This window comes from Canis lupus, chromosome 14 (assembly GCF_048164855.1).
Source record: "Canis lupus baileyi chromosome 14, mCanLup2.hap1, whole genome shotgun sequence".
Taxonomy (NCBI): Eukaryota; Metazoa; Chordata; class Mammalia; order Carnivora; family Canidae; genus Canis; species Canis lupus.
Genome location: NC_132851.1, coordinates 21,132,316 through 21,142,855, shown reverse-complemented (window position 1 = coordinate 21,142,855; position 10,540 = coordinate 21,132,316). Strand labels below are relative to the sequence as shown.

Genomic DNA, 10,540 nt, shown 5'->3' with positions numbered 1-10,540 from the left:
TCATCATGATCAACCTTGTGCAAGCTCTCTTCCTCATTGGTCCTGCTTCCTACAAGTGGAATGATGTGCCATAACTAAAAGGGAACAGCTGTTGGTTATCTGTTCACTGTCTTCTTTCATTTCCTGCGAAGGCACCAAAAAAGCTCTTTGCCTAAATCCCCAAAGGCACATAAGGATATCTTGCTGTTTGAATCATTTGGCTGGAAAGGTCTTAAATCAGATCTGTTTGGTGAGGGAGACCAAGGAAGGCCAGAAGATCTCACTAATCTAGGACAAACCCAACTTCTGGTTATAAATGACCCCATCTCTACTCTTTGAAACTAGCTGTTACTAGGGAAATGTGACAAGAAAAGGAGCATACACTAAGTTTATGAGTCTCTTCCATTTTATTTTCAACAAGCAAATAATAGAACCCAAATCCTTCTCAAATATCTAGATTTTTCCTTTGTGAGCAAAAGATACATTTTGTTAGAGTCTGTTAGGTTCAATCTCATTTTCCTTCTTCCTTTGTAGAGTTTTTCAGAACTTTTTAAAGAGCAGAAGAAAGATGGCTCTTCAGTCAAATATTGGTAAACTATTGGCTAACATTTATTTAGCACCAGTCTTAAGTCTTGTGGGTTATAAACGGATGATAAAATTCTAGTAGTCTCTTAGGCCTAGATCAACTGCTTCTTCTGTTAAGCTTCTTACTTCACCAGAATGAATGAATATATTAATGAATGAAAGAAATATTTGAATGCCTATCTAAAGGAAGCCAACTGTTGTTTTTCTGGTTAAAACTCAGCTAAGACTATAGAAGTTTAAGGTGACATTTAGAAATGCAGTAAAAAGAATCCACATCTGTTGTTTTAAAATTTTATTTGCTTATAAAAGAGAATGGAAATGGGTTTGCAAAAAACGTATCTGCATGTACAAAGTAATCCATGTAGATAGAGGGCGAGCCTTGGAATACTGCTAGAAAAGTTGTTCATCAAAATTGGATCTCTGCATCAGAACTGGTGGAAAGTCACTATTTTACATATCAAACCACTGAAAAACTAAAATCTATTTTTAAAATCACCAAATTCAAAAAGGTTATATTCTAATACATATTCTTAGATACCAGTAAAATGAGGTACCAAGTGATCTCAGAGCTGGACAGATCAGTTAATCAAGAGGTAGTTTCTCTAATAATATCCCTTTTTCTTTTTAGCACGGCCATAGGAGATAGGGATAAATGGCATAATCTTCAAATCTCTTTAAATCTTATTCTCCTAGGGCCCCATTTCCTTTGAATACAATCATAGCTGTCTTGATGCATTTTAGGACTTGAGATCATCTAACACAGAAAAGATTCCAGAGTTCAAAAAAAATTTTTTTTTTTTTTTGCCAATTTTTCTTTGAGCACTCTTCTCTGGAAAAACAAATAATCTGGCATGACATTAAAATAACAAAGAAAAATAAATCCTGTGGTGTCATAGATTAAGGGGATTTTTTAAAAATATAATTTTTGTTAATAATAACAATATTAACAATATCCAAGGAGGAGATTTAGGTTGATGAAACAAGCCCCCAAAAGGTAGCATACAAACCACATAATGACATTCTTCTTGAATAAGTTTCTCTGAGTTCTTGTAGTTGGTCTTCAACTTTGTTCTGAGGCTATCAGATCCCTGAGCCCCACAGTTCCATGGCTTCCAGTTCATCTTGGACAGGAGTGAATTCCGGTTGATCAGGATGGGGAGCTAGAGAGGAAGAGTGGGGTGGGGACTTGATAGGACCCAGGAACCATAAATTGATATTCTCCCCTCATATGGGTCCATAAGAGACATAGATTTGGTCAATAAACTACAAAGAAAGCCTGCTTGGGTGGAAAAGTGGCTACCTCTACCCACCATGCCGCTTGCACCTTCCCCATGAGATTTCAGATGGTTAGTAAAGGAAGGGACAGATACATTACAGAAATTGTTAGAAAACTGGAATCACAGCCATCTGCTTAAATAGTATGTGTTTTATTTACAAAAGGAACCCTGAATCTCAGCAGAATTATAACAGAAAAATAAATTTTCAAAACTGATCTCTTGTTAGGAACCCATCACCAGGGGACGATCGGGAAGGGAGGGCATCCAAGGAGAATGGAGAGTAGGGTGGTCAGGAAGAAAGATGCCCCTCCATCTCGTGTGGGGACAGGAAAGAGGAGAAGGCACATTTAAACAACTATTACTGAGCCTTCGTGTAGAAAGTTTGGGCTAGATTCTCAGTACACAGTGATATACCTATATCCAGGCTGATACAGAGCAGTCAGTTTCTACTGCAGTGGACACTTGTGCTCTGGTTAAGTTCCAGGACTATCAGTGTATGTGTTTGGAGCAGGGAGGGCAAGAGATGTGACAGTGGGCAGGTGGGGAAGCAGGTGAGGCAGGGAAGCGGAGTGCCCATTGTTAGGGGAGGGGGCTGGGTGGCGGTGGTCAACAGGACAGTTCTGTATCCGCAGCCAATTGCCCAGGCCAATGTAATCAGAGTGGAGGAGTTCCACTTCAGTGCTGGTAATCATTGTAAGGGATCAGATCTTAATAAGGGACAGGGAGATTTGAGAGAACAGGGAGGGAAGAGATGAACAGAGAAAAACACATCAGCAAAACTCTGACCAGTTCCTCTGGCAAATAAGGTTAAATTTCTCCTAAAGTAGAACGCTTAAATTTTTTTGACTAAGAAGTTTATTGCCCCAAAGCAGACTCTGAACATCTCTCTCGATGCTTCCAAGAGTGACTATGTCAGAAAACGTCCCATTGCACAACTCGCCGACATGCAGGCTGCAGATGTTTGTAGGAAACATTATCTTTCACAATCTCAGGCCAGTAGTTAGTAATGAGGCAGATATAGCATGGCCACTCTTGTTCCTTCTTAAAACTATCTTTGGTCATGAAATGGTGGACATGTGACGGGCAGGATGTCACCCAAAAGAATCTAGGGGGCCCTCCACATTAGGGGAAAGTTCTAAGTTGTAGGCTTTTCCAGAACAAGAGTAAAAGATGACAGGGCATCACAACCACACCCAGAAGTAACAGAATGTTGGGCCTCCCCCCAAAAGTTCAAACATGTCCCCCAATGATCAGATATGAGGTTGGAGACCTAATTAGTGTGGATTGCCATTTGTAAACAAGGAAGATTTAGTGGTGTTATTATTTTCATTTTCCTCTTAAGGTCTTAAAGGGGTAACTTTTATAGTAAATTTGCACTTTACAGAAGAGTCTCTGGATAACTTAAGGTAATGAGGCATTCAAGTTCTGCTTCCCTCCCTGAATTGGTCTACTGTTCATTGCACCCTCATCATTATGGTTCTAACCATAGTGAAACATTGCTCAAAGCCCATGAGAGGCTGGCACTCACCTCCTACGCCATAGGCAGAACACGAAGAGGGGTCGCAGTATCCAGGCTGGCCAGAAGGACCCTGTGGTCCAGGTACCCCCAGGTGACCAGGTGGACCCCTGGGTCCAGGAGATCCAGGGGGCCCAGGGCTTCCTGGCCGACTCTCCCCTGAAGGTCCTACAAAGCACCCACAAATGAAAACAGTTGGTCTTTTACCATCACAGAGTGAACTTTGAGACTACCAACAAGTAAACTAACTCTTAAAAGGAACCACCTCATGCTTTCTTAACAATTAGGATAATATGTCTTTCTCTGCTTATTGAATTTTTATTCCACAATTGGATTTCCTGGATAGAAGATCATACTGTAATCATACATTCTCCTGAAGAAGATTTTCATTCAGCTCAGGAAACTGGAAAGCAAAATGTATTCTTTTCTGTCACCTCCTGGACATTAAAGGGTAAAGAAGATGCCACTGTCAGCCTGGTTTTCTTTATGGAGCTTCTGTTTCCTAATGCAGCTCCTTATGAATGCAGCGTACAGGCATGCATGGGCGCGCGTGTGCACACACACACACACACACACACACACTCTCTCTCTCTCTCTCACTCAATCTCAGCCTCATAATCTGTACTGCTTTATAGCCCCAGGCAACTGAAATAAATTAGCCTGCGTGTGAAATAAATTATCCTGCAAGAGAAAAAGGAAGAGTCTGAAATCGGATCTAAAACACTAATCCAAAATTTCTTTAGGCTATCTATATCAGTTGAGAACTTAGACTGAGTGAAAATAGGAAGGAGATTAAAATTTTTGTGGTTTTAGGAAGTGTATCAGGCTGGGTGTTTTTCTTTGTTTTTATGGGTTTTTTTTAGACCTAGATTTCAATAGTATTTAAAAGGCATTCTTCAACCCAAAATGATATTCTTTAACTAGAATCTAAATGAAAACGAGGAACAAGTATCTTCTTGTTCCTAAATATCTGAAAAGGGTTGGAACTCTAAGTAGATCCAATCCCATTCAATCAGCACTCACCAACCATCTTTCTATGTAACATGTGATGCTAGACCAGCTTCTCACACAAGCCCTTAGTGATAGGAGCATTTATGCTCAAAGTGAATCTTTTCCATTAGGAATGCCTTCCAGGAAAAGTACTTTCCAAAATCATTAGGTTGGAAAGAAAAAATCTGCAAGCGCTTGATTCAGTGTGGCTAAAACTGAATTACAAACATCCAATAGGACTGCACATTTACAATTCTAATAATGAGGATGATAATCTGGACACCATTAAAAAGCACACAGTAATACACACAAAACTCAAAACTGACACAAAACTCAATCAGTAAGGCTGCCACGGTGGCAGAAACTAAGAGTGTTTATCAAGTATCCATGTGTTCCTCTCTATGTGGAACCTCCCGTGTGGTTCAAATGAGACAGTGTGGCTAGTTCCAGCCAGTGAAATATGCATCTGTCATTGTCCATTTAGGAAGGTGAAGGTTGATGTGCCTCCTTTATTTTCCTGGAGGCCTTTTGTCCCAGAATGGGGAAAAGCCACCTCACCCACATCAAACTTTGGGGGAGTATAAAATAAACTTTTATTATGTCAATCTGTTAAGCATTTGGGATTGATTTATTACTACAGCATAGCTTAGCATGGCCTAACTCATGAAGCCAATAGGATCCCAGAATATGCTATAGGCTTTTGAGGCTTCTGTACTGGAAGGATCATCACTTGACAAACTCGCCTTCCAATGAAATGAGTGAGAAATACAGCCATTCTAGTAAGATACAGGATGTAATATGGCCATTTTCCTCACTTGTCATGTCAGGTGAATATAAAGCTTTAGGATTTCCATCTTGCAGTTTCCTGTTAGGTAGGAAGATTTACCTGCTGGTCCAGGGGGGCCTCTTGGACCTTGGGTTCCAATGCCTGGATTTCCTTTTTCTCCCTTGACACCAGTTAGACCTGTTAAAAAAAAAAAAAAAAAGAAAAAGTCCTTAAAATAAAATCTAGGTAAAATCTTTCAAAAGGACCTCTCTGGTAAAGATAATGATGTGGGTTGGTTTGGGGTTATGGTTACCAGGGGGCTTTTAAATTAAATTCTGACACTGAATTATGTACAACCACATATAGAAGGCTGGTTCTGTAGCAGAGCATGTCGTCCATATTTGCAAGACTGCAAGTTTATCCACCTTCCTACCGAAGTGGTTCAGCCTGCCAGGAACCGGCCGGTGTCTTTACACGCACCAGGCCATTAGATGTATGCAGTTGGCACTCCACAGTCACACAATAGAAATCACAAGTGAACATGTCTAACATTTTCCTTTTGGTCCACCCTGTAATGTATCTGCAAAAGGCATGAATTATAATTAGGCAGCAAAGTTTTGAAGAGCGTGAGTTTCCATTAAAAACTTGGAAGCTTCAGGAAGGCCTGTGTTTGATTTGGCTGATTCAGCCCCATAAAAATCTAAACCTATTCATGTTTCTTTTCCACTGAGTGGACTCCTTATTCCAAATACTTTACAGTGCTATTAACAAACTATACATTTTCAGAGGCAAAAAAAATAAAGAAACATATACTCTGACACCTCATCATCCAAACAACTTCTATCACAAGACTGCTGGACAGGTGAGAACATGCTGTACTGAGGCCCACCAGTCCAAGAGAGCGTTGCATCAGATCGGGGGCTGGGTTACCCAGGCTCACATCACAGAAGGTCTCTGGTGCCTGTTTTTCATATACAACAATGCTTTGAAGTAGCAGAATGCAGAAATGCATCTGTGTGTAATTACACTTACAAAGAAATTATGTGTGAATTGGCAAAGCCTGGAATGAAACATAAATAAGTGACAATAACCAATTTGATAGGTGGCAGGCATGCAAGTAATTTAAAATGTTTAAAATTACAAATAACTTTTCGCTTTTACTAAAGGCAGTGCATATTCACTATAGACAAATTAAGAGATACAACAACAAAGATTCCAGCCCTTGAAAAGAATCACTTTTAACATCTTGGTTTACATCTTCCAGAAAGAAAGGCGTTTATGTAGTATTTGCGATGGGAATAGTTGGAAAAAAAAAAAAAGACTGGTGAGCAACTGGCACTTTTTTTCTACACTGCAAGCATAATGGCTATCCCTTGATATGAACGTTGGTGTCTGCTGTGTTCCTTGGGATCACCTTTTGGGGTCAAGGTATACTTGGCACCTTTAAAAAAAAGTCCTCCTTCTTTGTTGGTGGTCCTCAGGGTTGTTCCACCCCCTGTTATGCTTCCCCAACACTCATGCCTATTGCACATGGCGTCAGTGGTATATTCTGAGCTCACAAGACAATAGTACTATAGAGAGAGACAGGGCACTGACCACTGAGCTGCAATGATCTCCTGTTTTGGGTCTGACTCTTCTCTTAGGAAACCATAAGGAAGACAGTGGTTTCTCAAAAGCAAAAATACAATTTCATCTGAGCTTAAAAAGCACACAACATACTCAGACTAATTAACATGTAATGCTCAATTGCCAATCAAGTTGTTCAGAGAGAAAAGCACCCTGGGTACATCTACCAGATACTACCCAATCAGCTACTAGTTTTGCCATTAGTTTAGTAGCTAATTGGAATAAGTACTTTTTAGCTGGTAGGTGTTCTCTCAGTTGCAAATGTGCACTACCATGCTTTTGGGAATTTGGTAGAAACTGCCTCTTCTTCTGTTTGAATGAGAGTCACTTTCCCCACTGGGAACCACTAATTTTTAAAGAATTAGAACACAATAAAATATACAGATGACTAATGGCAGGCTGCTCGTGATTAAGCGTGTGGTGACTCAGAGGCCTCCCGTGACCTTATGGTACTCAAGGATCAACATTAACAACATTAACAACATGGCTTCTCAATGATCATCCGTAGTAGGAGATGCAGTTGATTAGGAATGAATAGGACATGCAGGAAAGTATTCTTAGGAATAATTCTCTGATAAGAGTTTCTTGACTTTTCTGTTGGTTCTTCATTAAGAAAGCAAAAGGTGAGGAAGACTGGGGAGTAGGAAATCTGGTTGTTTTAATTTTCTAGTTATGTAGAGAAGAGCAAGTGGCATTTGATATGCACCCCAATGTTTATAGCAGCAAAGTCCACAATAGCCAAACTATGGAAAGAGCCCAAATGTCTATCGACAGATGATTGGATAAAGAAAATGTGGTGTACATATATATATATATATATATATATATATATATATATATATATATATATATTGAAATACTACTCAGCCATCAAAAAATGAAACCTTGCCATTTGCAAGGATGTAGATGGAACTAGAAGATACTACGCTAAGCAAAATAACTCAATCAGAGAAAGACAGTTATCATATGATCTCATTCATATGTGGAATTTAAGAAACAAAACAGAGGACCATAGCGGAAGAGAGGAAAAAATAAAATAAGACAAAATCAGAGAGGGAGACAAACCATAAGAGACTCTTAATCATAGGAAACAAACAGGGTCGCTGGAGGGGAAGTGGGTGGGGGGATGAGGTAACTGAGTGATGGACGTTAAGGAGGGCATGTGATGTAATGAGCACTGGGTATGATATAAGACTGAGGAATCACTGAACTCCACCTCTGAAACCAACAATACATTATATGTTGATTAATTGAATTTAAATTTTAAAAATGAACTAATAAAAAATGTTGATACTACCCAAAGCAATCTACAGATTTAATGCAATCCTTTCAAAAAACTACCAGGGAACTAGGGAAAATTAGCAAACAATCCTAAAATGTGTATGAAACCACAAAAGACCCTAAATAGCCAAAACAATATGGAAAAAAGAAAAAAAAAAAGACTGGAGGTGTCACAATTCCAGAATTCAAGTTATGTAACTAAGTCATAGTAATCAGAACAGTAGGTGTTTGGCACAAAAATAGACACCTAGGTCAATGGAACAGAAAACCCAGAAATAAACTCACAATTATATGGTCAATTAATCTCTGACGAAGCAGGAAAGAATATCCAATGGAAAAAAGACCATCTCTTCAACAAATGGTGTTGGGGAAACTGGACAGCAGCATGCCAAAGAATGAAACTGGACCACTTTCTTACACCCTACACAAAAATAAACTCAAAATGAACTAAAGACCTAATGTGAAACCATAAAAATCCTAGAAGAGATCACAGGCAATAATTTCTCTGACATTGGCCATAGTAACATTTTTCTATATATGTCTCATGAGGCAAGCAGGTTGGGAAATAAAAGCAAAAATAAACTGTTGGGACTACATCAAAATAAAAAGCTTCTGCATAGCAAAGGAAACAATCAACAAAACTGAAAAGCAACCTATGGAATGGGAGGAGATATTTACAAATGACATATCTATGATTCAGGGTTAGACTTAGGAATCTTTCCAAATTTCTAAAATGTACAAAGCAATGTAGATATGAAAGATATTATCTGTGAGATGTTAAGATTAAAAGTATTACTAAAACTAAGAGCCATACTGTAAAAAAAAAAAAAAAAAAAAGTAGGAGGGAAGAGTCTGGCAAAAATATTCCAGCCTCTCAAAATGTCTTGAAAAAATTCTAAGGATGTAATTATATTAACAGAGAATTTTAGATTTTATTATCCTTGAAATGAAGATCTGTTCCAACTACACACAGGCTAATAGATTAATATTTGTCCATGTGTTCACTTACGGTTCTGAGACTGAAGGAACATTCATGTCCACATAAAATGTCCATTTTTTGTAAATCTTTTTCTTAGAATAAAAAAAGTCATGTTGAAAATCAATAATTAAGTACCCAAGATGAGGACTGAAATTAAGGGCTAGACTTAGAGACTCTGAGGTCTCTAAAATTGGGTCTGCATATAATTTTGACAAGCCTATAAGCCATGATTAAAAGGAAACAAAATCAAATGTCCGAAAATGCTAGCCTGTCTTCTAAGATGTCAGAGGGCATTGGAACCTGGGCATAGTCAGTCTTTACAGACTAAATGCAGTCATCACCCATAATAAGGGCCTCCCCCATCAATCCCTTTGTGAAGACTGAAGGTGGAGCCATTTGGTGTTGAGATGGAGTCACCAGAGCCAACTGCAAGCATCCTCTCCACAAAGGCACTGGGACTCCTGAGTGCACAGGATACCCATCCTTCTGAAACACCCTTTTCACATTGGCTATCTCTATAAATACTTATTCTTCAAGACTCAACTCAAGGCTTCTCTGAAACCATAATGAGCAGAAGCACACTGAATTCAAGAGGACAAGAATTATCGATCTGATTCATGGCTATATCCCTGACACTGCTAGGGTGTTTTCCACATAGTATGAAACTCTGGGAAACGAACTAGGGGTGGTAGAAGGGGAGGAGGGCGGAGGATGGGAGTGAATGGGTGACGGGCACTGGGGGTTATTCTGTATGTTAGTAAATTGAACACCAATAAAAAATAAATTAAAAAAAAAAACCTACAGATATTTACTGAGTGAATGAATGAATGAATGAATGAATGAATGAATTCCCTGATTCTATACTGTTCATGCTTCCTCTGGCACCTACCCCATTGCACTGCTTGTCCTCACGTTCCCCTAGCCTAAGATTAGAAGCCTGATGATAGCAGGGATCACGTCTTACCTATCATTAGTGTCGAATCCAAGGTGAACCTCACACATAGTAGGTGGCCCAGTAAGTACTACAAGCCTAACTGAATGATTAAATGTCTACGCCGACATACAGCTGACCATTAAAAGCAAGTACGACCTTTGAAAGATCAACAAACAAAATTCCTTACCCTGGAGCTTTGCTTTTTTACTTTCACATGCCTAGCTAATGGGAACACTGCTTTTTCTAACAAGTTCCTTGTGTGGCAGTCTCAACTGCTAGTGTTTTTTTTTTTTTTTAAGATTTATTTATTTATTTATTTATTTATTTATTTATTTATGATAGACATTGAGAGAGAGAGAGGCAGAGACACAGGCAGAGGGAGAAGCAGGCTCCATGCAGGGAGCCCGACTTGGGACTCGACCCCGGGACTCCAGAATCGTGTCCTGGGCCAAAGGCAGGCGCCAAACTGCTGAGCCACCCAGGGACCCCCTGCTAGTGTTTCTTAGAGATGAACATAATGGATCAAAATTAAGTTTCTGCCATTTCTAAAAACTGAGCATAGCTGATATAAGTGAAGCTCTTACTAAAAATATAGATTCAACTATCT

The 10,540-nt window shown here is 39.2% G+C and overlaps 1 protein-coding gene across 4 annotated transcripts in view; it reads right to left on the bottom strand.

The window, feature by feature from the left end:
- Positions 1 to 841: 841 nt before the first annotated feature.
- The window catches only part of COL14A1 (collagen type XIV alpha 1 chain), a 216,156-nt gene continuing 206,457 nt past the window's right edge, over positions 842 to 10,540 (bottom strand). For 3 of the 4 annotated variants that reach the window (XM_072774345.1, XM_072774344.1, XM_072774343.1), the window contains exons 46-48: positions 5,234 to 5,311; positions 3,370 to 3,525; positions 842 to 1,724 (exon numbers count right to left, since the gene is read on the bottom strand). In XM_072774345.1, coding sequence (XP_072630446.1) covers positions 1,645 to 1,724; positions 3,370 to 3,525; positions 5,234 to 5,311 — 314 coding nt within the window. In that variant the 3' untranslated portion in view covers positions 842 to 1,644. Of the gene's footprint in view, positions 2,549 to 3,369; positions 3,526 to 5,233; positions 5,312 to 10,540 lie in introns of all 4 variants that reach the window. The other variant, XM_072774346.1, reaches the window with a different exon arrangement.